The sequence below is a fragment of the Myiozetetes cayanensis genome, unplaced genomic scaffold, assembly GCF_022539395.1.
Source record: "Myiozetetes cayanensis isolate MyiCay16 unplaced genomic scaffold, myiCay2020 scf14, whole genome shotgun sequence".
Lineage (NCBI taxonomy): Eukaryota > Metazoa > Chordata > Aves > Passeriformes > Tyrannidae > Myiozetetes > Myiozetetes cayanensis.
The window spans coordinates 18,222,329-18,249,468 of record NW_026087048.1 but is presented as its reverse complement, the minus strand read 5'-3'; the positions used below and the strand labels follow the sequence as shown (position 1 = coordinate 18,249,468).

Below are 27,140 nucleotides of genomic sequence, written 5' to 3'. Positions count from 1 at the left end.
GAGCTGAACAGGCTGTTCCCAGAGTCATCAAAACCTATGTAAACATGGCAGATTGACATTTCCGCTAACAGATGGTCCATGGGGGATTGCAGTAGAGCTGCCTGTTTCTCTCCACGTTTTTTTGGTATTCACAAGATGCCTGCAAGAAGGTTTTCGAGTTTGCTCTGTGTGTGTGCGCGCGTTCGATGCTCAGATCTCTCTGATGGCAAATACGCACGCAGGCATCTCTAACAGGACACACATTTGGTGCATGTGTGCAGATTTGTGTAGGTTCGGCGCTGAAATCTCCAGGCAGTATTTGCTCAGTAACGTATGTTCCTTGGAAGAGGCACAGAAGCCATCAGTCAGGGATGGAGCTGCAGAAAGCCTTTCAGATGGCAGCAGAAGCAAATTGAACACGCTCCTTGAGCACTCGCGTGTGGAGATATTCCTTATTGTGGGCTCTCTGTGATCGCTTGGTTGGTTTCTCGCTATTAAAGCGTAGTTTAATGATTGTCCACTTAGAAAGGGAGCAATTAGGGAATGCTTTTGGCTCAGAATATATTGTCGAGGATTGCAGAGAGAGAAATGGCAAAGATGCTGCCTCAAGCATCCACGTCTAAATTAGCAAATGCTTGATGGCCACCGCGCCGGGCTTGGACGTCACCGTTCTGCAGGGTGCTGGCATATCAATGAGCCCTTTCACTACTTGTCTGCTAAAAATGACATCCAGAGGCAGCAGCAAAGCTGCTGTGACTTGGGAGCGGCGCTGGGATGTAACGCAGCTCTGCCTCCCACAAGGTGTTGGGCCCCTTGGGTGCCTGGGTGAGGGTGCACAGGGGGCTGGGGGACGGCCCAGGCCGCCCTTCACTCACACACGAGCACCTCGGTGTCCTCCGGCCAGCCCCGATAGCACGAGGGAGCATTTGCTTCTTGCTAAATAGCTGACTTAGGAATGCCTGGCTCACATACAACATCTGGTCGTGTATTTCTACCTAATTTCCAGCCAGATGGACCGAGGCACAAGGAGGTCAAATGACTCACACAAGGTCAGGCTGATGTCAGAAATCTCCTCGCTGTCTCGGCCGGACTCGCGCTACGTTGGCGGTTGTTGGGATAGATCTGGCCTAGGGAGCAGCCACATGTGCAGAGCAGGAACCTGGGCTTCTCCTGCTGACAGGGAGCGATAGGTGGTCAGTGGGTTTGAAGAGATGTGCTGTACATCTTCCCCCTGCACAGCCATCGTGCTCACACCACCAATACTCAGTGTGCATGTGCACACTCGCTGTTGTCAGGGCAGGATTTTCTCCTCTTCATCCCTGCATCACCTCTCTTCTACCCAGGCATTGTGTAACATCTGTGGAACAAGGCCAGAGATAACAGGCCTGTGTGGTCCTTAAATCTGAGTGTGTGTGTATATCTATGAGTAGTAGCAAGGCTGAGCTCAGGTAAATGCAGGACAGCCCAATAAAATCAAAAGCTGGAAAGAAAATACTGTTCTGCCTGTGAACTAATAGTCTGAGCTGTTAAATAACTTCAGCTCTTAAAGACACACATTTCCCATGCACAGAGGTGTGCATTCAACAGTTTATTGCAAGGGGAAGCTGAGAGAACCCAGAACAAATTGCGTTCAGCCCATATAATTTAATTAGATCTACAAACAAGGTAACACTGGTTGCCCAGGGGACTTAAAGCTGAGCTAAGAATTGCTTGGTGGTCTGTTGCAAAAAAAAAAAATTAAACAAAATAAGGCCCCCAGTTTTGTGCCTCTGCGTTGATGGGTAATGTCAGAGTGTTTACCCAAGCCCTGGCTTGGAGAAGGAATTCTGTTCTGCAGAGCTGGCAGGGTACCATTGTCTCCAGCTCTTACTGGAGCACACAGGCCAGTGCCCACAGGTGAGGGTCCTTCTCGCTGGTGCCAAAGCAAATACTGGGATCAGCTCCAGATTTCCCCATCCCTGTCCCTTCCCAGCTCTGCTGTATTTCTCGGTGGGCTCGTTCTGCTCTGGGCTGCTTGTAGTTCTGCAGGGAGCTGATTTCAGGGGACCTCTAAAGGATGCCTGTGCCATGATATACCTGTTGGTCTCACAATGCAAGAATCAGTGGAAAGACCCTTTTACAACCATCTGGCATCTTGTATCCCCGTGCTCTGCATCAGCCCACGTACCAGCAGTAACGCCACTTCCAAGGCAGCGACTGTGCGAGTCCATTGCAGAGCAGTTTCATTTTGATGCCATCACAAGTGTCCTCCACATTTACGGTATTTTCCTTCCCAACCTGCACTTTCCTTTTTCAAGCTGCTTCTCGCGTCTCTTGTATGAGGCTAAGAATCTGTGTGTGTAGTAACTGGATCTTTTCTCCTCCCCCTTTTCTCCTGCAGTCTTCGTGGAATAAATCGGCCGCCCAGCCCTGGACGAACAGCATTGCCAGATACGGGGACACCATCACCAAGGAGCCCCTCTCTGCTGTGAATGGGTCACTCAAGCTCCCCTCCAGCACAGGGCAGAAGCTCCTGCTACAAGCTCTGGTTTATGATGCTGTGATGGTGGGTGTTTGAATTACTGGCTTATGAATTCTGATGGGGCTTTTCCGTTTATGATGTTCCCCATCTCCCTTTCTCCTTTTTGCAGCCCTTTTTTTGTGGGCTTGTTCTTCTGGTGACGGTCAGGTGGGCTCAGAAGTTTGGTTGTCAGTGGGACTGTGGCATTCCTGGTCTCTGAGGGCCTGGATCCAGGCACCAGCAGTCTGCTTGGAGTCTTTGCTGTGGCCATGCAGCACTCAGCCCCTTGAATGAGTTAGGAGCTGCAGAGCTCAGCACAGTCATTAAGATCTACAGCCTGATGGAGGGATCGCATTTTTGGCTGTAAAAGGAGTCAAAGATCAAGGGTTGATTTAAACTCCCTTCTCCAGATAGGGCAGAGCAATTTCCACTGCACTTGTGTTCTTTATGTGGGTGCACAGACTGGGAGGAAATCCTATTTCTGATACTGCTTCACTGGGATAAACGTGCACTCCCATGTTTGGGAGAGTCTGTGCAAGGATTGGGATGTCTGTGCCACAGTCTCAGCAAAGCAACCTGGCACCTGCTCAGGCTGACTCTGTACCAGAAGATTTCTTTGGTTATTGTTTGAAAAAGTTCATCCTCCGCCCCCTGTAACTACTTCTAAGTAACCCACCTATGTTTCCTTCCTAGACAGTGGTGTGAAAATCAATTATACACAGGATGTAATTAGCATTGTGGATAGAGTTAAGGCAATGTTTTACAGCCCAATTACAGGGCACCGTTTACAGCGCAGCTTACCCGGCAGAGTTTGTCAACAAAAGGAGAAAAGTGTTAAAATATGTAAATGATGCTCGAAGTTGGCTTCAACAGAAAGAGCAAATTACTCGTGGGATATCACTTCCATACCCTGAATTGTCTTCTTGCTGCTACATCACACTCAGCCCAGAATCTGAGCGTTGATTGCCTAGAGAGCTCTTTGTGAGCTTCCACAATAATTTGTCTGTTAAATTATTGAGTGATAATCTCGTGGAATGACCTGCTTGTCAGCCAGATTTGTGGAGATCTGTAGCCTGAGCTCTGCTTAAAACACTGCAGAGCAGAACTTACTGCTTTCTTTCTGAATTCAAGTGCTTGAATTTACACAGACTTTTGCAGGCTGTGACCAGGGCTCTAAGGAACACACACTTGGTGATATGTAGCCAAAATTAGAGCAGGAAATTGAAGAGAGCCCTGGTATCTCTCTCTGAAACTGGTTTCCCAGAGTGCTGCCCACTCAGCCTTTTGAAATCTGGTCCTTAATATGGAAACAGACTGGTGAGTTTTGAAAATTGTGGTCTTTGACAGAGGCTCAGAGGAATGGTTGCTCCAGCCTGCCAAGAAACTGTGGGCAAGTCACTTTGCTCCCTTGGGACTTGCTTTCTCAGACATAAAATAGGAATAATGATCCTGAGGTGATCTGAGATGCTTCTTAAAACTTCAGCTCTGAGAAGCACATCAAGATAATGTTTAATAGAGGCATGTGTATATCCCATTGCACTCTGTGGCATTAAAAAGAAATACATTTCGGTGCTTGGTTGGGTCACAGCCTCAATTATCAGAATTTCACTTACTTTACCTTCTTTTTTTCTTATTTCCCCCCTGTTTAATAACAGAATGAAACAAAGAAAAGCCACCCACCAGCCAACCTCCACCAAGTGGAAGCAGAGGTCATTGTCCATTCTGATTTTTCAGCTTCTGACAGAGACTACGACTCCCAGCTGCACACCCTGGAGAGTGAAGAGACAGAAATCGAGGGCCAGGAGCCTGAAGAGCTCCCCTCAGGAGAGCTGGCTCTTCCTGGCTCTCCCAGCTCCCAGCAGGACACGGGCCAAGTGTTGGTGGACTGCACAGGGAATTTGGAGGCTCAGGCCCAGGCTGACACAAAAACTAACAAACCAGAGGCCGTTTGCATCCCTGGGCTCACCAACGGCTTCCACAGCCATGGAGAAAGTCTGGATTCAGTGGAGAGTGGAGACTCAGACTCCATCCAGGATGTGCAGCCAGTCAAGGGCCAGTTGCTTTCCACGGCCCCGGAGGAGGCCCCGCTCTGTAGTAACTCTGCTTTAACCAGTCCATCCTCAGCATGTGAGAACATGGCACGTGTCCTCAGCCACAAAGAGTGACCTGAGCTGGCGCTGATCATGGCAGAGCTGTGAGGTGCTGCCTGCCCTCGGCTCACGGAGCCCAGCAGGAGCTGAGCAGGCACAGCCCCTCCCAGGGCAGGGCTCAGACCCCTCAGCTGGGCACACGCCTGCAGGAAACCAGGAGGTACCTTGGGCAGGGCCACCTCCTTCCCGCTGAGGCTGGTGAGTAGCTGGGTGTCGGTGGGAGCAGGATCGAGCCATCTGCCGAAGCCCGGCGCAGGGAACCACCACGGAAGGGAGCCCTTCTGCGCTAGACTGGGGCTGTCACTTCTCCGGAGTCCTCCAGGCGACTGGCAAGGCATCGTGTAATGCCGGGAAGTGGCAGAGCACACTGAGTGATCCTCCTCAACTGCTTGGCACTGCCGACTGTGCCGGGATGGATCCTGTCCCGAGAGTCCCGGGAGGGGGTGGCAGCCGAAGGAAACAAACGCAGTGAGCTGCAACCACCAGCCTTTTCTGCCCTCCCGTGGTTAGAAGGATTCCCAGGCTCTCTGTAACTTCTACTAGCAGGCTGGTGTAGTGGCCTTTTATTACACACTCTACGAGTGCCTCTAACAACTTGTACTATATAGAACCTTCTGCAGCGTCTGGGTCATTTCACCAGCCTGGACTTTGTTTTATGTAGGTTCTTGTACCTAATATTTTAGGTACACATCTGTCCTTTTAATGTACAACATGTATTTTTATTTCCTTGGAACATCTTTATATTATTTAATTTTATAAAGTGGAATAGTGTGTGGTATAGAGTAGCATTTTTACTACTTCTCTCTTTCTTTATTTTTTCCTCCCTAACAACACAACTACCTCATGTCTGTTGGAGAAAAAAAAAAAAAGCAGTAGATCTACTCTTTTGTTATAGTCCATTATAGGTTTTAACTTATTCTTATACTGCCTTTTTCTAAAGAATATGTTTGCACTGGTTGTTGACTCTTTTTTAACACATAGTGCTGCAGATCTGATGTCTCTCTTGCTTTGTTTCTTTGACACCTTCCCTGCAGCCTGAGAGCTGGGTTGTGTCTCTCTGTAGGACTGTTTTTCAGGAGCTGCCAAAGGAGACTGCTCCAGCTGGCGGGATGTCGATCCATCTCTCCTTAACAAGCTTATACTAACGAAGAGAAAGAAGAACCAACAACTGCAAAAGTAACTTGCTATCTTGGGGACATGTATTTCTTTTTTGTGTGTGCCCAAGAGGAGACATCTCAGATGGTTTTGATTTGCAGAAAGCAGCACTCAGCCTTCTGTAAGCAGTGGACTTGCTGAAGGCTTTGGATGAACAAGTGAAGTTTTCCAGTCACTTCTGAGAGTCCTGGCCAAAGTGCTTTTGGGTGGATTTTTTTTTTTTTTGAAGAGCAGAGCACCACCAGAGCTTTACAATGAAGATCAAATCTTTGGTCTCATACCAGTCAGTCTGGTTTGAAAATCATCCAGTGACTCTTCCTGCTGATGCTGTTTGCTTACTGCTGACACGTCTCTGAGCCTGGCCCTGCTGGGATTGGACTTTTCTCCACCTTTTCTTTAGCCCTGCTCCAGGCCCGCAGAGTTTGACTGCAGATGATACTGACTGGACCAGCTCTGCAGAGATAACAAGCATTGGTAACTCTGGTCATGGGTGTTTGGGAAATGTTTTGCCTTCCTGGAGGATTCAGAGATCTGGCCATTTGTTTGTTTAAAAAGTGAAGGAAAATATGCCCATCTCCTTCATTTCTTTTTGAAATCCCCTAAAGCTGTATGGGGGAGCCATGTGCTGACCTGAGATCCTGTAGAAGACTTCAGATTTTGGTTTTTGAGGTGAAATCAGGATGGAGGTACCACTGCTTGCAGCAAGGAGGACCTCACTCTGCCAGCACCCTGTCCCTGCATCTGTTGTGAGGAGCTGTGTCACAGGTGTGCCCATGTGTGGAGCTGAGCTGGACCATCACACCCTGTTAGCTCCAGCTCTTCAGCAGAAGAGAACCTCCAACCCTCCATGTATCCTATTGGGAAGGATATTGGAGCTTCCACCTCTCCCCAGCCTGCAGCCTGTCCTCCCAGCACGACACACTCTTCTGGTGACCGGCTGGATTTCCAGTCTCTGCGCTCGCTCTGTTTGCTCCAGCTGCTGCTTGGCGTCCTGAGGAGTCTCAGAAATGCTCTGGAATGCTGTGGGACAGAGACTGGTGCCAGTGAGCAGGTGAGGCAGGATGTTAGTGTGTGTGTGCTACCAGAGTGAGGAGCTAGAAAGGCAGAGGATAATAATCCCCAGACCTCACTGCCACAGGACTTTGAAACTCATGACTTAGCAGGGTTACAGCTAAGGCAGTGCAGTGTTTTTGCAGGCAATAGGGGCAATTCACAGCTCTGTGGGAGTGGAGGCAATTGCAGAGGCACAAACCCTCCATCTGGGCAGTGTCAGGCACTCGCTGCAGAGGGTGGGGGTTGTTCTGCAGGTGAGCCTCAGTTCCCAGTTATTTCCATGGAACAGTCCTTGCCCTTCCCTAGTGACAGAACAGGCCCTGCACAAGCCGTGCTGCCACTGCTGGGGTGCAGAAAGGGAGGAGCACAATTCTCCAAAAAGCTCACTCCAGGGGAACCACTCTAGGGGAGCCCTTGGTCACTTCTTTTCACCTCCCAAACCAGTTCCTCAATCAGGACAGAGTACCTGGGGCAGGTCCTGGAGCAGCCCTGAGCTTTCCATGCAGGGGATGGAAGGGGACGGAGGCTTAGTCTGCTGGCTGATACAGAAATGTGCCAGAGTTTCTGGGGAGCTCCATTGTACATGCACCCTCTGCTTTGTCTGTACTGACTTTAGCAATCCACAGCCATGAGCTGAGCTGCCTGAACGCTGTCCCTGCCTGTCACTGAAGGCAGACACCATTCCCCTGGATCACCTTGGGCCGGCCACCAAACCCCCACAGTAGTTATGTGCCCCGAGAGCTTTGGGGGAGATGCAGGAGAGCACAGACAGTTTTGCTTACACATCCCAAAAATACTTTGTCTCCTCATGCTGGAGTTTGTTCTGGTCTCATTACACCTCACCAAATTGCACCAGGATGTGAGACTAGCAGCGTTTGGATGTCCAAGAACTGTGGTGGCCGTGGGCTCATACACCAGACCTTAGCTACAGGAATCCAGGCTGTTCCCCTGGAGCCAGGAGATCACCCCTGGCCGGCAGCAGCGGAGCTGTCTCTGCACCAACGCTTGTCCACACGCAGTGCTGGGTGTCTGTGTCCAACTCAGCTGTGCCCCAGGTCCCTCCTGCCCGGAACACGTGGGGACCTTTCAGCCCCAGCTAGAAATGAATTGAAGAAGACACATAATACACAACTTGATGTGTAAAGCTGAAACAACCAGTGCATATATTTTTTTATCATGGAATAAGTAGCTTTCTTGCAGATTTCTCACAGGCACACAAACTGTTGATACCTTTGATTACCCATCATGCTTAATATCTGTTCCTGCACACCAGGCTCCTTTCTCCCTTTTCTTCCTTTCAGTAACACTAAAGATTATTGCTGTTCAACTTTTTTGCTGGTGTATATTGTTTTACATTGTTAAAATGTCAGGTTTGTCTCACTGGCATAATTTTGTAGTATTAATGTTACTGTTTGGCTACACAACTGTATATTCCCCATGCTGCTGTGAGGGTCACAATTCCCATCCTTTTGTTTCTTTTCATTCCTTGTTACATGAAAACCATGACTCAGATAAAAACCTCTATCAGCTTTTTGTTGATTTGATTTCTTACTTAACAGACAGCAAAGTTCTGGTTTAAATAGTTCAAATGAGATAACTTATAATTTAGGGTTTGAGAATCTTTTTACATTACTAGCTAACAGTCCTGAGATAAGCCCATGTGTAAGAAAACAACCATTTTACTAGAGCACTGTTTTTGGTCTCCTTAGTAATAGATGTTTTGAAGGGATCATTGTGTCTTTTCTAATCAATACTTTTGTTAGAAAAGCAGTGTTTAGTCCAGCAGAAATCTACCATCTACTTCTGTTATTCTATTCCCTTGCTTGTATTTTGAAGTTAAATTTCATTTAATTTTCTGCACGGTGCATAAGGATGTGTAACCAGGACTTGATCTCGTTTGAAGGTTGTGTCTGTGTTTGGTTCCATGCTGTACTTTATTATAACTTTCTTTCTTCAGAGGCTGTTCTTACTCCACAAATACTCTTTAGTGTTAAAGTGTAAGAAGACATTGTCCTTATATTCCTTAACTAATGGGTTATTAATAAAATGTTTTAAAAAAAAAAAGAGTGGAATTTGTCTCACGATTCAGTCTGTTACAGCTGTGCAAGGCTGTACCTTGCTGGGGGAAGCAGTGGTGGGAGCAGGATGCAGGATTCACCCTCAGTTCACTGCCTGAGCTCATCACCGTGAAGGCTGGGAATGTGGGGTGAGAGTGGATGCCTGGTTTCTTAGGGATTCTTCTGGAATTTCAGACAGGGGCAGAGTCTGAGTTCATTAGGCACTTCTGGATGCTTGCTCATTTCTCAGTTTTGAACCCATTCCTATAAGAAAAAAGAAAAAATATTTGTCCAGTTTCATGCTTCGTCTTGCTGGGGAATTTCTTAATGGGAAAAACAAGCAGAGGCATCCAGCAAATGAGTGGTGAGATGTCTCTTGGATGGCACACTGGGCTGAATGCTCAGTGGCTTCTGTGCAGGGAGATTGGCGAGAGGATATCTGGCAGTGCCCGAGGACGTGCTGTTAACCTCCCGTGCATCTCCCTTCCTTCCTGGGACGCATTCCCTACTTTGGTAGATAGTTTCCATTATTCCTTTATGCTGCCAGGACTACAGAGCCATAAAATCTCATTTTATCTGCATTACAGAGGTAATAAATCTGCGCTTAGCAGCGTGTTCTCTGATAGTGGTTAAAGGGAACCCTGTCAGATGGCATAGCTCTGATGAGTCTTTCTCCTAATGACAGGTAAGCCCACAAACGAGCAAGGAAGCACCTTGGAGGGGGATAATGGGTAACTCAACAGGATCCTCAACAGACACACAGAAAACAGTTTCTGCTGGGGAAATCAGCTTCCAGAAGCAGGTCCCGGGTTGTCCCACCGCTGCTGCTGGCACAGCTCTCGGCTCAGTGCCTTGAGGTGGGTGCCACGATTTGGCTCCCGCTCCCTATTGCTCACTGACCACAAAACAGATGCTGAAGCCCTGTGTGTACGTATGTAAGGGAAAAGCTCCCAGGCTGTCTGCAGGCAGGGAAACCACAATTACACACGGAATAATAAATGGAGCAAATTCAGACAAGTTAATCTCCCACTTCATCCGCTGAAACTACTAATGGTGTCTTGGGGACCTCAGTTTGCAGTTAATTGGTGTAAATCAGGAGCACAATTGGAGCTGATGGAGATTTGCTGTGCAAGGAGTGAGAGGTGAGTGATGCCCTCTGAGGGCAGCTCTCTTGGAGGATAACCTTGCAGAGAGGGAGGACAGATGGGTGGGCAGACCCTGTGCCACTCTGCAGGAGGGAGGATGGAGGAACAGACCCTATGAGCACTCTGCAGGGTAGGGTTTGGAGCCTCAGTTTGGGCTGGACACTGTCACTTCTATAACCCTGCTGCTTTTCCAAAGGCTCCGATTTCTGCTTGCAGCGTGATAAGCAAATTCCTGCCTCCAGTACAAAGCAACTTTTCTAAGCCCTCATGGTTACAGAGCATAGAAAAACATGAGTGCTCTGAATTCCTGCTCTCAGTTGGCTGCAAAAGCCCCAAACCTACCTTTATCCTAAAAAATCTCGTGTTTTTTCACACGAGTCCTGTTGTTTAGCAGGACTACCACGCTCTTTCAATTTTTTAATGGAATTTTGGCACTGTCACCAGTGTCATTTGCAAGATGCAGGGCTGAAGCTGGTGATGCCCTAAACAGGTACCTACCTCCCCCAGCTCCTGGGTCCTGCCAGTGCGCACAGCAGCACCCAAAATGTGTGGTTCCTGGGGAAAACAGCTCTGTGAAGCACATGGTGCTTTATTTCTCTTGGAATTATTAATTTCCACAAGCCATCCTCGGTGACAGCGGCGTCCTGGAAGCTGCCACAAGCCCACGATGGCTGCGAGCGTTATAAAATGCTGGTGGGGCCCCATGGCAGGAGCCAGGGAGTCGGAGCAAGAGCACGGCTGGTGCCAAAAGGTCAGGGACAGCACAGAAATTCAGATGTTACCGAGAGGCTGGCGGAGCCAGAGCAAATTCTTCCCCAGCTGAAAGCAACCTCGTACAGCCCAGCCCTCCACTAAAGGAGGGGAGCTTTAATGTGGAGCAGATGTAGTGACGTCTTCTTTCCTCGTTAGCTGATTCCGACACGCTCAGGGTGCACCATGCAGGGGAGCCTAACATTGCTCCTCTTCACAAAGGGGTTTTCATCAGATTTAAGGGAATGGTTATATGGTTTAGAACAGTCCATCAAGATCTTAGTCTGAAAAAAGAAATTATTAGGATCCACTTTTATTTCTTCTTAGTTGTTTTCTCGCCAAGCAAACGCCACAAGAGACACTGAGCTGTCCTTGCAGAGATGGCTTTTGCTGCTGACAGTGATGATGGGACTTATGTTTGTGGAGAATATTGGCCGAGGAACAAGGTAGGATCAGTTGGAAGGCACAAAATATTGTGTGGGCGCTGGGGCTGAGAACTATATAGGGACACATTATCCTCATTTCATGCCAGGAGAGCAGACAAATTACCCTGCTGTGGCAGGATTTAGGAGCAACTCATCCCTTACTGGATCCATCCTCACTGGGGCCTCTTCCAGAGTGAGCAGGCTGGTCCAACATCTGCATGGGTGACCCATCTTAGGATAGGGTAAGTCATCTTAGGATAGCGTTAAAATCAGGAGCAGCGAGGTGGGACAAGCCAAGCACTTCTGTGAAGGGAGCCCCGGGGAGTGGAACTGGTGAGGGGAGACCCATGAGGGGGCTCTGATGAGAGGGTCCTGTGAGGGGTCCCTGGTGAGGGAGACACGCGAGGGGAAGACCTGTGGGGCTGCGCCAGGGACGGGAGATCCGTGAGGGGGAGCCCCGTCAGGTAGCATTGGTGAGAAGAGCCCTGTGAAGGGAGCCCCGAGAGGCGGAACCACTGAGGGGAGCCCCGTGAGGGGATTCTGAGAGGAGCTCTCTGACGGGAGCCCCGTGAGGTGGAACCACTGAGTGGAGGAGACCCGTGAGGGGGCTCCGGTGACGGGAGACCCCTTGAGGGTCCCTGCACGCTCCCCGCAGGTCCCGGGCACGGAGTGGCCCCTCAGGAGGTCCATCCTCCCGGCCCCGCAGCCTCGCGTCCCCTCAGCCCGGCCGGCGCTGGCGGCGCCCCGGCGAATGCGCAAGATGGCGCAAGGCGCTGCCCGCCCGCCCCCGCCCGCCGGCGGCCCGCTCCCTCAGCGCCGCCCCCGCCCGCCCGGCGCGGCGGCGTGTTCGCGCCGAGGGCAGCACCGCCGAGCCGCTTTCCCCCTTTTTTTCCCCTTTCCTTTCCCCCCTCCCTTCTCCCCTCCCGCCCCGCAGCTGGGGGTGGTTCTCGCCTGCCCGCCTTCCCTCCTCCCCTCCCTCCCTCCCTCCCTGCCGGCGGGCTGCTCCCTCCCCGTGGGGCGCAGGGAGGCGAGCCCGCCCGCCCGGGATGCCATGGCTCCGCCGGGCTCCGCGCTGCCCGCCTGCCTGCTGGGGCTGCTGCTGCTCGTGTGCCGCGGAGGTAAGAGCCGGGCTGGGCTGGGGGAGCGGGCGAGGGCGCGGACACGGACCGCGGACCTGCCGCCGCGCCCGGCAAAGCTCCCGCCCCGCGGCCGCTCCGTCCGTCGGTCGCTCCCGCGGTTCGCGTACCCTCGTCACCCCCGAGGTGGCCGGGGCAGTGCTCGCCCGGGCTCCCTCTTCCCTCCCCATGCCCGCCTCCGCTCCCGGTCCCGCTCGCTCGCCCGCGGTCAGCGGCAGCCCCGCGGCACCGGGGCCGGGCAGCTGCGCATTGTCCGCCCGTGCGGCGCGGGGGTCCCCGCGGGGCGGTGGGGGTCATGCCTTGGGGCTGCAGAGTCCCACACCAGCCCATCCAGCGCCTTCGTCCGCGCAGGTCCCGAGGTGCTCCCCCCGGAGCTGTGCTTCCAGTTGGAGACCCCGCGTGCGGGGGTCTCTGGGGAGGGATGGTGGAGTTCGTGGAGCCCGAGCCCCCACGGCTGGCTCTGGGGAGGGATGTGGGGGCTGCCGGTGCAGCGGCGTGGCGGGGCATCCACCCGTGCCGGGAGGGCAGAGCCGGGGCCGTCACGGCGATGGGAGCGGGAGGCAGCGCCCGGCGGGAGCGTCGCGTTCGTCGGGAAAGGAGATAGAGATGTTGGGTGACAAGTTGCGGGGATGAGGGCGAGCAACTTCAAACCTACGAGTGTATTGTGCTCTCCTGTAACGCTCAGCTCTGTCCGCTCCGGTAACACAGTCCACCGGACCAGGGCCAGACGACAGAGCATCAAAGGGATCTTTCCCGGCACCTCCTGTGCACGTGCCCTGCTGATAAATGGCAATATTTTCCTTCTACCGGTGATACTGCTTAAGCGCGGGGCTAATCTGAGAAAGATGCTGTTCTGCAGCAAAATACCCGTGTGCATCCTGCTCTTGTCTCACTTAGCAGCCTTAAAGATAAGGAAAAGTAGGAATTGAGCAACGTGCTCTAGTGGAAGGTGTCTCTGCCCATGGCAGGGCGGTTGGAGCAAGATGGTCCTTAAAGTCTCTTCCAACTCAAACCATTCTATGATTATTCTATGAATTGTTTTTAAAAAAAAACCCTGCGAGCATGGTCTGACCCAGCATGGTCAGAGGGAAAATAGTGTGTGTTAGATTTATCAGAGATAGCTGCTGGGGTGTTTAGGAAACAAGGCTGTGGGCTAGTCCCATCATAAATCTCGCCACGTGGTCCGTAGCAGCCACGGCGAGGAGGAGAAGCCAGTGTAACACTCGCAGAAAATAGCAGTGATCTGTGAAGTGGATGTAATGAAGCAGGTCTCGTTATTCTGTTGAGATTCCTGGATAGTGCAATGAGAATGGTTGAAAAAGTACTTTTTTTTGTTTTGTTTTGTTTGTTTGGAGGGAGGGAAGAAAGTAAAAGAAGTGAATACTTGAAAGCAAAACTTTTAGCAAGTTGAGTTTGTGTCTGGGTTATCGCCTGCTGCTGTCCAAATTGCTCTGTGTGTTTGTTTATGCTGCGCCTTGGCGGGTCAGTGGCTCCTGACTTTTGGGGGGTGTTTTGCTGGCCCCGCTGAGGAGCGTTTGGCAGCACTTTCAAAGTTTCTCTGTTCTGAGTTTTTTTCCCCCCTTCGGTGGGTTTAGTCGCTCTCGACGTGGTTAAACAGCGAGGTAGCGCGTTCCTGCGCTCCGCTGGATTAACAAACCCTCCCGTGCCGGTGTCAGCGAGCGCGGAGCAGCCTCGCCGGACCCCGTGCCGGAGCTGTGCGGGACACGATGCTCCGCTCCCAGCCCCGAGGTTTCCAAACTCCCCAAAATGCTGGTCTGGCGACTGTGAGCGAGGCGCTGGGAGCTGCTGGTCAGCATGCTGGAGTGGGCTCAGCAGCGAGACAGTATTTTCTTTCTTTCTTTTTTTTTTTTTTTTTTTTTTAATTTCCTGGAGCTCTTTGTTCTGGGTGGTGGACAGCTTTTGTCTGTTATTGCTGAGCCCGGCATTCAAAGGCAGGCATAGGATACGAGAGGCTCCCCGGCTCTGCTCAGTAACAGCCTTGGAATTAAACGTCGTCATTTATATTTAAGTAGGCTTAACTTCTAAATTATTGAAGCTATAAGCTTTCACTAATTTCTGCTCTAAATGGCTTTGTTGTTTGGTGTTTTTTCCAGATGCAAAAAAAGGATTGCTTTCTCCTAAATTGGTGTAATACCCTGTCTTTTTTCTTAATATACATAGAGAGTATCAGGTTATCATTTCCCCAGTAACACTCAGAGACTCTGTATGAAATTCAAGCCCACATTTGGGCTTCATCTCTCTTGGGGGGCTCAACAGGAGGATCTTGGGACGTGGTTTTCCCGCGTGGTGGAGGCAGCAGCAGCAGCCCATGAGATGGGGTGGGTGTCTCACAGCCTTATCCTCACGTACCATGTTTGGGACCCGTGCTGGGGACGAAGCTGATGGGTGTGGGTGTGCAGCCTGCTGAGCCCGTGGCACTCAGATGCCTGCTCGGAACCATCAGGGTGCCAAAATTAAACTCTGGAAGTTTATAAAGCAGGGTGAGAGAGAGGGCAGCAGGGCGGGTTGGTCCCCTTCTGATCCACCCTGCTACTCTCCCCACAGGGGGTAGAAATCCTAAACTAGTCTAATTGCCCCTTTTCTTATTACGTTGCACAGACCAAGCTCCCACACTTCCTTAGGAGCTGGCAGAGGGTCCCAAGGAGAGGGGATCCAGGACTACAGTTTGGTTCCCCACTCCTCTCCATCCTGCTCATTCCCAGTTTTGGTCCATGTGCTGTCCGCCTGGCATGGGCCAGTGTGGAGCAGCTCATCAGCAGCACTGCCTGGCAGAGAGCTGCAAAACTGCTCTCATTTTATGTCTGCAAATGGAAAGGTCTTTCTCCTTCTTTTCTGTCTGCCTGAACTTTTCTTTCTCCGATTCCCATGTTTCTGGAGGGTCCTGTGTCACAACGTGTGAAGTGCTAAGCAGTGATCCCGTCCATTGCCAGCCCCTGGCTTCACAAACCCTTGGACGCTGCTCCAAACCCATGGGATGAGCAGACCATGTGCTTCATTTTGCAGTCTGCACCAGATCTGGGACAGAAGATCTTTCTTCCCCACTATATTTCATGCTTTGCACTCCTGGGCTTCTGACCCTGGGTATTGTCCTTTTATTTGTCTGACAAAACAATGCAGGAATCCCCTTCTGCAGTTTAAGAATTCCCATTTAAGTCAACTGAATAACATTAGACAGGAAGAGGAATAGTCCATTCAAAATTACTTTGAAATCACAAACTTATTTGAACTTTACTGGAGCTTTTTAGTTTTACAGAGTTTAGAAACTAATAAATTATGTAGCAGGGCTCATGAAAATCTACCCGAGTCCGCTTATCCAAAAGAATATCCAACATTTTGGTTTTGCAAGAAAATAAAAATAATTGTTTACACATGTTCAGGAGTCATTGGCAAGCATATAAAACTGATGGTTAAGGAGTTGAACATGTCAATAACTGCAGTTTAAGAGAAGGGAGAGGGAAATAGGCGAGAGATGAGGAAAGTGCAGAGCACGCTGATCTGGCCTTGCTGTTATATCGGGTGTCACTGTTGTATCGCACCCTCCGCTCGAGAGCAGCCCAGTCACTTAACAACCCAGACCTGCTCCACGCTGGTAATTTAAAACCAGAGTTTCAGAGCAGAGTCAAGGATTTGCTGCCTGGCTTTTTTTGTTGTTCTTGCACATGTGATTGTGTTGATGAAGCTGATGGCAAGTCGGGGGATGCGGGTTGTGGCGGGCGGTTCTGCTGGGTTGGGGAGATGCTTTTGTGAAAGGATCGTTGCTGCTGAAACCTGAGAGCACGTGAAAAGGGAGAGAAGAGCTCGAGCTTGTGTTTCAAGGCGCTGGATTTGGAGTGGGCAGGGATGGTGCAGTGCTTGGCTCCTTGGGAGGAGCAAGGCAATGCTTTCCTGCATCCTGAATTTCGGTGTGTGCAGGTGATAAGGCAGAGGGGATGGGGGAGAGGAAGGAGTGCTGGGTTTGCTTTGATACAGTTTTGTTTGCTGGATACAAATAGGAGTTTCAAATGTTTTTGATGTGCACAGAAACTTTTCCTCCTCCAGAAAACACCTTTCCTTCCCTTTCTTTGCGTGCCATTCAGCCCTGCCTGGATGGAAGGACTCGAGCCGAAGTTCAGGGGCCGGGTGACAGGGCTGTGCTGGCTGGTGGGGTTTGGCACTGTGATGCCAAGCTGCCTGTGGCTCTTTTGGCAGCCTTGTGCCATTCTCCCAGCCACCATGTCTCTGATCCACGGCACCATCACCCACCATGTGGCCAGTCAGTCTCCTTTGCTGCACGGTTGTTTCTGCTCCCTGTTTGTGTCGCTGATGCCCTCTGTGGTGAGGCTGTGATCTGGTCAGGGCTGTGAAACATGTGGGGAATGCAAATAACAGCGCATCCTACGCTCGGCTTGCTGCCATGCTCTCGGGATCCTCGCTGTGGATGGAGCTGCCGTGGGTAATTAGCTCAGGAAAGGTCTTTGCCCTTTCCAGCTACACCAACAGGTTTTATCCTGCCTTCGTCAGGATGGGGGAGCCCACGAGGGCTCGGAGCTCGTCCTGGAAAGGCTCTTTGTGCTGTGAATGCTTCCAGCTTCCACAGCGTTCAACAAGCGACCTCCTGGGAATTGCCCAGTCTGGTCTCAAACATATGAAAATTATTTGGGGCAACTTCTCTGGTTCTTCGAGCTGTGCTTGCCTTCCTCAGCTAAAATCTGTGTCCCCACTGAGGGCAGTGATCCTGGATGTTTCTGGGCTCTGCATCAGGTGGCTGAGAGGTTGTGTTGTTCCCAACAGAGACCTCCTGCAATTGCTTAACGAGTGGATGTGGTTTATGCTCCCTGATGGAAAAATCGCTTTATATAACCTTCCGTCCTAAAGGAAAGGGAATAAAAAAATTCTGAGCTAGTAAACTTTACTGCCAGCAAGATGTGGGGCCTGTTACAGCCTATTCTCCTCTTCTTTAAATGTAAATTTTTCTGGATGCCCTAAAGAGCCAATTTGCACTTTACTGCAGTGCAGTGCTTTTCTCCTTAGGGTCTGGGTCAGCCTCAAGGAGATTTAAGAGCGCACCAGCTGGATTTTTAGGCTGCCAATTTCATCAGCCTGAACCTTGTTATAATCTGTTGGAGAACATCTTTCAGGTCCATATATCTCTTCCTTCCATATCCTCCCATTTGCAGAAGGATTTGAATAAAAACCAACCCACCACTGAAAAAAACAGGAGCCATTTTTCATAGGGGTGGCCCAAACTGCACCCAGGTTTTTGGCCCTAATACTCACCTGCATCCCACTATAAAATCCTCTTGTCTTGGGAATCTTCTTTTGGCTTTATTGAAGCAGGACTGGAGTGGTTATCCTTGGGGGTGGTAATGCTGCTGGTACGTGCTGTGTTATGCTGGGAACAACCAGAGTAAATCAGGAGGGGCCAAATTTCTGCTGAGGAGAGGCAGTTTGCAGGTGGTTGTCGCGCTGTTGGTGTGAGGAGAGAGGAGCTGGGGCTGCCTCGGTCTCCCCACCAGCGCTCCTGATGGTGCAGTGCCAGGAAGAGCAGGGTGGACCCAACTGCTCCCGCAATATCTCGCCTTGCCACGAGCTCAGCCCCGGCCCTTGGCAGCTCATTTCATCTCTCTGTGATTAATGTTCCCTGTCTAGAACAGGAGTAATAATACGGGCTTCATCTGTCGGGACCGCGTGCTCCCGGGGCAGGGACGGCCCTGCTGGCTGCGGGTCTGGATGGGGTCCAGGAGGATGAGCCAGGATGTGACTGAGGTCCTTGGCAGTGGATGTCACCGCTAATTAGAGCGGTGAGATTAGCTGCTGAGGCACAGGAGGGAAAGCCAAAATCGTGTTTCCCAAAAGGAAAAGGACAATGCTAGGGTATGAGCAAGTTCTTTTGAAGCTTTGAATGTGAATCACAGTGTCAAGTAAAAAATAATTAAACTTATTTTTTTTTTTAAAATGTACTTCAAAGTGTCTTTTAAGCTTCCCATTAATTCGAAGTTCTTTCTCTCAGCACTAAATAAATCTCTTGGTTCAAAAGCACAAGTGCTAATTGGTTTCTCTGAGTATGCCTGTCTGCTTGATCAATAGGGGAAGTAGTTTTTGTTAAATATTTGCACATATAGTCACATATTGTATTGCTCAGGGAGATGGTAAATGTTTCTCAAAAGGAGACTTGTAGAATGAGGATTCCAGTAATTTTCTTGTGGCCTTTATGTCAGAGCTAATCACACTTCCTCCCTCCACCCCTTTGCAGAAGGCAGAGCGGTTTTCCCTCGCGCTCTGCCGGCGTCGAGACGAGCGGGTTGTTCAGCTGCCTGCCTGACACCCCTGCTCTGACTGCAAACCCGAGCTGCCTCTGTCCTGCAGAGCTGCACAGCTTGTGCCTCGAGCAGGGAGTGCTGGGAGCCACTGCCTCGCAGTCCCTTTCGGGAGTTACCTGGGATGGCGTGTGGGATGAACTGGGTTTGGATACGCAGCCAGCTGTTGGAGATGGATGGGGCTTTCAAACTCCCTGAGTGAATGTGCACGGCCTTGGCGATTTCCTCACTGTCTCTCTCAATTAATTGCACTTTTACTGTTTCCATGTGCTTGCAGAGTGTCGTTTAGTTCCAACTTCGCAGCATCGTTGCTGTGCCTTATTGCTGACTGCAGTCAGTTATTTATGCTGCCTGAGTTGGGTCCCTTGCTCCCCTTGCTCCATTGCCTCCTTGCTCTGTCTGTGCTCTCCCTCTGGCACATCTGAGCTGACCTCTAGAGCAAATAGCAGGAGCCTTCTTGTCCCACCATGGAGATCCCTCTGATTGTGTCTCTGTCCCTTTGTCTCTCATCTGAGCATCCCAGGAAGGCAGAGCTCTGTGTTCTGAGTCCACCTTTGAGACAGGTGAAAGATAGAGGTTGACTTCTCCCAAATCCCCAGATAGAGTGGGCTTGCTTTTCCACGTGTCTGGTTAGTGGGTCAACTGGCCCTGAAGTCCCAGGAAAGAGGCAGTGGGATTTCTCCAAGGTCTGACAAACATCCCATGAGAAAAGCATAAATTGAGGTGGAATTTGGGTGCTTCTGGACACTGCACAGTGTCTACAGATTACAAACCAGTTGCACATTGTCACACCTCGAGGCACAGTTCTGGTCCCAAATACAGCCTGAGGAGATCCCAGGACCAGCCCGTGTCCGTCCCCACTCCGGCATGTGCCTGAGGACACCGGTCCTAATTATGAGTGCCATCACTCCTGCAGCTCCAGCAGCCTGGAGTGAGGATGCAGACCGAATGTTTATGGAGGTAAACATGATTATCTCCAATCACAGGCCTTAATGATGGTTGTTATAATGACAGCAGTTGTGGGAAGGGCATGTAATTATGTTGATTCTTCCTTTTATTGAACATATAATAATAAGCTGTTTTATCTTAAGAGTACAGGGGGAAGATGGGGCATTTATTTCATTAGGGATTTTTTTCTGATTGCCTGTTAGGCTAAATCCTGAAATTTTGGATCTTTCTGGAGTCAGAAGTCCCCCTCGGTTCAGTGTCAGAACTTGAGGGTCCTTATCCTGCCTAACTCCCAGCAGCATCCACACAGGGAATGGGGCCCCAGCGTGGTGTTGAGACTCTGGCCACTTTGCAGAAAAATGCAGAGCATTCAACTAATTTCTTAATTTTCACCAAAAAAAGAGTAATTGATGGGTTTGTGCTGGCTGCAGTCTGACTTGCTGAGAGGACCCCAGGGCTATGTCATAAAAAAGAAGTCACAGTGAGCGATAGATCACCGAGATGGCTGGAGCTAGCCTGACATTTTAAGACTTAATGGGTTAATAAAGTGTGTGTTTTAGGTGTCTGTCACTAAGTAGGGTTTGTCCATTCCCTGCACACACTCATACCTTGTTGGCAGTACCTTTGGCCTGCCCTGCACTACCACTGCTGCCTTTGTCTGCTCCGTCCATCTGCCTCGGCTCAGGTTGCACTCAATGTTTATCCCCCGTAATCCAATTTAAGTTGCTGTAGAAAGCAGTGGGGATTTACAGAAAGAAAGAAAAAAAATCTCACTGGTTTTGCAGAGCAGAAAAGACAGACTTTTTTTCCTTTCTCTTTCTTTAGTGTAACTGCCTCTTCTCATCTCTGTTATTCTTACCATGCATTAACAGTCTGCCCTCCACCCTGGTTCTGAGCCTCTTGTGGGGGGCTCCTGTCCTTGGTGGGGTCTGTATGAGGGGCAGGCATTACAAAGACTGTGCTGTGGCTGGTGTTTGCCAAGAGGTATTGCCTTGTGAGTCCCAATTCTGCGAGCAGCTGTGGAGCTGGTCCCCCGGAGCCCATGAAAGAGGGGAGAAGCTGTATCCCAGGTTGGGAAACCACCCGTGGAGGGGCTGATGCACAAGTGGACTCTTAGAAAGGCTTTCTCCATACTCAGATGAAATTGGAGTTTGCTTGCTCTGCTCTTCTTTAAAAAGAATTGCCTCCATCCTGCGTTTACACCCTTCAGATATCTCCATGACTGCTGTTTCCTGGTTGCCTTTTGTGTCTCATATCAGTGGAGATTTTGGGCCAATCTTGAAGCAATAGCTCTATTTCTGTCATCTTCTGTAGCATCTGATCGTGACTGTAGGGCAAATTATGCCCTCAAAAGGTGTGCTGGACCAAGCGAAGCATAACATGCCAAAGACACAGCGTTTAAACGTTCTGTTGGCAAAAGAAGTAAATTAGGACGTATCCGTGTGATGGGAGGCGAGGGTTTGCCTATTGTTGTTACAAATTCTGCAGTAACTTATCTCTCGAGGACATCGTTTAGCGTAATTGCTTTGCAAGAAACCTTTTGTGTGGCTGAGCCAGAACATTGTGCATTTGTATTTCGGTGCTTAACTCGCTCTTCATTAAGGGCTGAATAGCACCATCCTTTGGCTGTTACAGCGTGAGGGAGACCAAAGCGACAGAAGGGCACGGAGAGGCAAACAGCCTCCCGCTCTGCCAAGCGGGAGAAGTGTCGGGAAGATGCCGGTGGCAATATGGTCTGAATCGGGAGCTGCCGATCCCCCCTTCACCCCCGCCGGCTGTGCTGCAAACGGGTCTGGGGCACGGCGCAGCCCCTCTCCGCCTGGTCGCGTGGGGAGAGGAGTGGATTTGCAGAACTGGTGTGAACTTGTGCTCCTGGGCTGGGAATGGCTGACACACTCTGTGCTTGTGCAGTTCTTTTTGTGCAAGAGGCAATTTGCAGGGGGGGCTGCTATCAGGTGGGACTGGGGTTTGGCAAGCCACTGCAGGGGTGTGCCTGGCCATCCCCTTCACCGGAGCCTCCAAAGGCAACCTTGAAGGACTATGCCTGTGGTTATGCCTTTGGAAATTGCACCCTGAGATTTTGAGAGCAAAGCCTTGGGAGGCACAGCATGCCCAAGGGTTTCGTGTTTCTCCAAAACACGCCCTGTAGCCCATCCAAAATGTTTCCATCATCCCCCATTTGCTGCCGTAGCAGTCGACTCTTGCTGCTCCTCATGGACACACTGCTGACCCTGTCCTTCTCTCTTCTCTTCAGATTTTGGCCGTTCCTCCGAGCTGGCGTTCGTCGTGGAGCCCAGCGATGACATAGCCGTGCAGGAGCAACCCTTGATCCTGTACTGCCAGGTGGAGGGCATCCAGCCCATCACCATCACGTGGAGGAAGAACGGCGTGATGATCGTGGACAGCGAGAACGCCTTCATGTTGGCCAACGGGTCGCTCTACGTCTCCCGCTTCCAGAGGGTCCGTGGGGACGGCTCCTCGGATGAGGGCGAGTACGACTGCATGGCACAGAACCACTACGGGCTGGTGGTGAGCCGGAAGGCCAAGATCCAGGCAGCGAGTAAGTACAGGCAATCCCTCGAGGGGCACTGGCTTTGTTGGGAAGCGGGAGGGCGGCGTGGTGGGTGCTGGGTGTTCGGGGAGGGGGCATTAAAAGAGAGGGAAGAGAAAATGAATGTGGAGCTGCTGTGGATGTCTGGCTGGCATCTAATCTGTGTAGCTGACCAAGTGTGAAAGAAGAGCTAATCAGCTTTCTTGGGCAGAAAGCTAAAAACCACCTTCCAGCAGTAAATTCCCTGTGTCGGAGGGGTAAGGTACTCTAAGCTCATGCAGTGAAGTAGTCTGTGGTTTGTGTATCTCCTGTGGTGGGTTTGGAAGCCCCTTTGCTGTGCAGCACAGCTGGGCTCTGCTTGGCAGGCAGTGCCTCCCAACTCATAGGCAAAGACCTTCTGAAGGTCATGGTGTCTTTCATTTTGTTATTTAATGCTGGCAGTGTGGAGGCAGCGAGGTCTTATTTACTACCCGGCGTGGCAGCGCCTTTGGGGGCAAGGCTAACAACACCAGACAGATTGTCTGGTGGGGGAGCCTGGAGGAGGAGACAGATGAAAATGTCAACAAGGGAATGAAATTTAAAGGTGGGGGAGGAAGAATTCCAGGGCAGGCTGTGACTCCAGCCCTGCACACCCGTGGAGGGGCTGATGCACAAGTGAACTACCCAGCTTAGTCCCTTGCATCGCCCTGGCCGGAGCAGTTGGTCCTGTTGGGTTTCCTGGTTCTCCCCTGCCAGCTCTGGTTGCTGATTTGTGTTTATCTCAGGAGCTGGAGGGTCATGGTGGTTTCTGTCCCTGTTGTGTTGGTGATCAGCTTTTCCCATAGACAGTCTGTAGGCCCTGGAGGTGCAGCCACTGATCTTTTTGCATTCAACCAGGAGTTGCTGCTGGGTGTAATTTCTACATGAGTGTGAGGATAAGTGTCTGGTACAGCCCCGGGCCCTGTCTGAACACTGGTTTGTTAAGTAGGTTCTACTGCAGGTTCTCCCACTTGTTTGGGAGATGGCTGCTGCTCTTCTTTCAGTACAAACCACTTACTACTGCTTCTGTTGCGTTTGCAAATCCCACCATGACTTTTTGTTGCAAAACAGGAAAGGTCTACAGCAAAGTCTGGGGCCAAGGTCCCCCACCTGCAGTCCCCAAACCTTTGGGAGCGCGGCCGCCCGCTCCCCGCAGCGCCGGGGCCGGCTGGCAACCCACCAAGGGAACACTTCAGCCCTTGTGTAGAACAATCCCCGAGTGCATCAAGTGGCCATCTGCAAACCTAGCTTTTCAGGAGTGTAAGAAGTGACATTGTCCAGGAACCAAGGGCTTTGGGTCCGTGCCAGATTAGCAGCTGGATCTCAAACTTGTCAGTCTTGTGGTGCTGAACCTTGGAGCACTTTGGCGTTTATAAGCTGGAAGCCAGCTGACGCACAAGCACAGTGTCAAACTTCTTGGACCTGTAAACAGGAGACGGGAGAGCCAGAGGAATTACCTTTGGGATTGTGGATTGTCAATAAACACTGTTATCTCACCTCCTGCATCAATATGTATGTGATGTGCAGAGTGTCCCTGAATAGTGTTTCCCTTTGTAGCCATAGTTTCACGTGAATCAAAATGAAAAAGGGATTGTGTTGAAAAATGCTCTGGACTCTCTTCTCACTTTGGGCTTGGTTTCTTGCCAGCCTTGAGAAGAGGTCTGGGTGAAGCCAGCACAAAACAGGGGGCCCCTGGCCTTGACGCCACAGGTGCCTGTGGATAATGGGAATAAAACAGGATGTTGTGGGCAAACGTAACCTGCTGCTCAGGGCGAGCTCCCCCGCTGTGCCTGAGCCGCAGGAACACGCACTTAGACTCAGGACTCGGCTTAATCGTAGATGAAATCTGTGGAGAATGAATCACAGTTATACCCCGAGCGCCCGTGTCTCACAGTGGCTACACACAAGCGACAGTGATTTTCCTTGCCCCAAGTCTTGGTAAGCCAGTCAGAGGAGAAGGTTAATTATCCCCATTTTAGAGCTGATGGGACTGCTGCATCGAAGGAATGGGTGCTGGCTGCCTGGGAGGGAGAAAAAACCCCAGCGCTAAGCAGACCTCGGCGGAGCAGAGTAAATACTGCCGGTGGGTAAAACCTCATCCCAGCGCTGATCTCCCCTTCCCTCTGAGCCTGACATCTGAACACAAAAGCAAAGGAGAAATAAAAACCTTTCACAAACAAAAATCTTGAAAGTTGATCAAGGCCGTGCTACTGAGGAATAAAAGAGATCTGACAGAGCGGAGCCCCTCGAGAGCTCTGTTGCACTTTTCGCTGCCTTCAAAGGCGGGCTGTTAGTCTCATATCACCGTTACAGACCCCGGCTTTGTATTGTTGCTTGGAATATAATCTTCTTGGCTCGGAGGAATGTACATATTTGCATTCAGGAAATGTGGGCTGGATATCATATTTTTATGTTTCGAATTTGCTTCAACACTTGGCATTGAGTAAAATTTAACTGGAAGAGTATGCTGCTCTCGGCCGCTGCGCGTGCGGCCCCGATGGGCTCGAGGTGCTGGCAGTTTCCCCACGGGGCGGGCACTTCTTAAAACCTTCCTCCTTAAAAATTGGCTCATTAAATTAGTTTAGTTAAAATTCAGGGGTATTTCTGCATGTCATCATTATTAATGGAAGACAGTCAGAGGAGGGAAATGGACCTTGGCTGGTGTGTGCATTGGCGGGTCAGGTGCTAAACACATCGATAATATTTTTGTGGTGTAACCTTCTTTTGAACAAGCACGAGTGTGCAAGAAGCCTACGCCTGGCTGAGCTGAGGGAGGCCCTCGGCATTTCCACCCTCTGCCTGACACCCCGGTTGGAATTCTTTCAGTTGCTGTTTCTGTGTCTGTTCAAACCCTGGTGTGTTAGTTTAAAAGGTTGTGGAATGCAACATGTTTTTATAATCTGAGCAGGTTATTGAATACAGATCTTTTCTGTCTCCTAATGACAGTTTCATAATTTCGCATGACTCCGAGCTGTCTTAATTAAAATCAGTGTCATAGGCAGAGTGTTCTCTGGAGGCACTGCTTGGCTGTGTCTTTGTGGGTCTCTCTGAGGAGCTGCATTTCCCTTGTGCATGTCAGAAGCTGAGCATTCCTTTGCTCCCTGTGGATGGAGATACCCTCTGGGCAGTAGTGCCATCCGGAGTCCACTCCCCTGGAAGGTGGGGTCCCCAAAACACAGCCACCTTTCTTCTCATCACTACCCTTTGCTTAACTTGGCCTGACTTGACTCTGATCGTGTTGTCTCATGGCATTTCCAGCCCTTTTTGCCGATGCTGTAATTTGATGGACCTGGCTCCACATCATCATAAATCACAGCCCAGCCGGTGGAGTAAGACCCATTGATTATATCACTCAATAACAAGCAGTTACCACTAATTGGAAATCACCATCAAACTGGGTATCGGATCAGGCTCTGCACGTACCCAGCCTGAGAGTAGCAATTTTCCCTGTTTGATCTGATGCTTTAAAAAAAAAAAAAAAAAATCAACAAAAAAAGGAGAGAGGGGGAGTAAGTCGATGGTGCAGTTTAGAGCCAAAGAGGTTTCTTGAAGTTTGGTGAAATGGACCTGCCCAATATTTGAAGTACTGTGGTACCTGATAATAACTCAGGAAGCTTTTCCTGCCAAGCTGCCTGGCTAAGGGAGGAGGTTGGGAATCACAGTGTTGTTAAAGCAGCAAAGATCTTCCCATCGTTTCAGCTCCTCTGCACAGAATATATTCAGGGTTTAACCTGCAGCCCCCTTTCCAGGCTCTGGGGTGGTGGGAAGAGCTGCTGAGCCCAAATAATGGCAGCATTTATAAGAGTGTAGAGACAAGAAGGAAGTCTAAAAGGATTAGGGAGAGACAAAGGGGGCTGATTATTTTATGGGTCACAATACAAGGCATTAGAGTGAGATCACAAAGGGATGTAATTACAAAAGAAGGCCATACTGGGGGGGATCAAACCAGGATTAGAGTGGGAAATGTTTTTACACAGTTTTGTTCCACTCATTATGAAGTTAGCATTTTAAATTAAGGTTTAAATAAGGTGGCACCAAAGTTGTCACCAAGGTATTTCCTGGGCAATGCCACTGTTTGGATGCAGATTGTGCGTCTCAGTTCAAAACACCAAACCAGGCCTTAAACACGTGGATTTGCTGTTGGTTTCTCCTGTGCCTGTACAATATCTGTGTTGTCAGCAGAGCTCTACCTATGGCTTGTGCTTGGGACAAGTGAACTTGTTTCTGCAGTTGGAAGGGGGATACTTTTGTGATGACTTGTTTTAGCGGTGCAAAATGTGCTGGAGGTAAAGGTGTGCCCTGGTGTCAGTTTATGGTCCTGTTACTCCCAGGAACTTTTAGCTAATGCTCGCTTGCATTTTATTGCAGTTTAACCCCTGGTGTTACATGCCAAGGTTTCCTCCATCCATAAACAAGATTTTTTTCCCCTCTCTCTTGTGGCTCTGTTCACATTTAATGCCCTTCCTTCTCCAGTGCTGAGCAGAAGGGCTCAGTCCTGATGCCAGTGATGTTTCTTTATTGTCTGTGCTTTGAATGCTTATGGTTAAGCCCAGAGCAAGTTCTGGGCTTGTAGCAGTGGGTCTCAGGGGAAAAATACCCATGAGGAATTACTAAAGGAAAAAAAAATAAGGAAAGAAAAAGAAAATAAGCAAAGCAAAAAGACAGTGAGAGGTTTCCAGGGGATGGATGTGTTGGGTGAGTGGGTTATTTCCCTCCATCAGCTCTTTTGGCTGCCCCTAGGACATGCTGGCTCACGTGATGCTGCCTCTCACATCTGTACTGTAGCAGTGCTCGGCCCTGTGTGTGCTGCAAAACAAATGTACAAATATCAGAGTCACCGGGGGGAGATTGGAGAGATTTGACTGGGAATTTTAGTAGATTTGCAGGATTAAAAGAGTTTGTCACTTACCACCCACAGCATTTCAGCGTCTGCATGTAGCAGCCAGGATTCATCCT

At 50.3% G+C, this 27,140-nt stretch overlaps 2 protein-coding genes across 3 annotated transcripts in view; both read left to right on the top strand.

Annotated features, from left to right (window-relative positions):
• IGDCC4 (immunoglobulin superfamily DCC subclass member 4) overlaps window positions 1–8,901 on the top strand; it is an 86,663-nt gene extending 77,762 nt beyond the window's left edge. For both annotated transcript variants that reach the window (XM_050309426.1, XM_050309425.1), the window contains exons 19-20: window positions 2,360–2,524; window positions 4,135–8,901. In XM_050309426.1, coding sequence (XP_050165383.1) covers window positions 2,360–2,524; window positions 4,135–4,644 — 675 coding nt within the window. In that variant the 3' untranslated portion in view covers window positions 4,645–8,901. The remainder of the gene's footprint in view (window positions 1–2,359; window positions 2,525–4,134) is intronic.
• A 3,364-nt stretch (window positions 8,902–12,265) lies between these two features.
• IGDCC3 (immunoglobulin superfamily DCC subclass member 3) overlaps window positions 12,266–27,140 on the top strand; it is a 94,945-nt gene continuing 80,070 nt past the window's right edge. Inside the window, exons 1-2 of the mRNA XM_050309745.1 lie at window positions 12,266–12,749; window positions 21,870–22,175. Of these exons, the coding sequence (XP_050165702.1) occupies window positions 12,266–12,749; window positions 21,870–22,175 (790 nt within the window). The remainder of the gene's footprint in view (window positions 12,750–21,869; window positions 22,176–27,140) is intronic.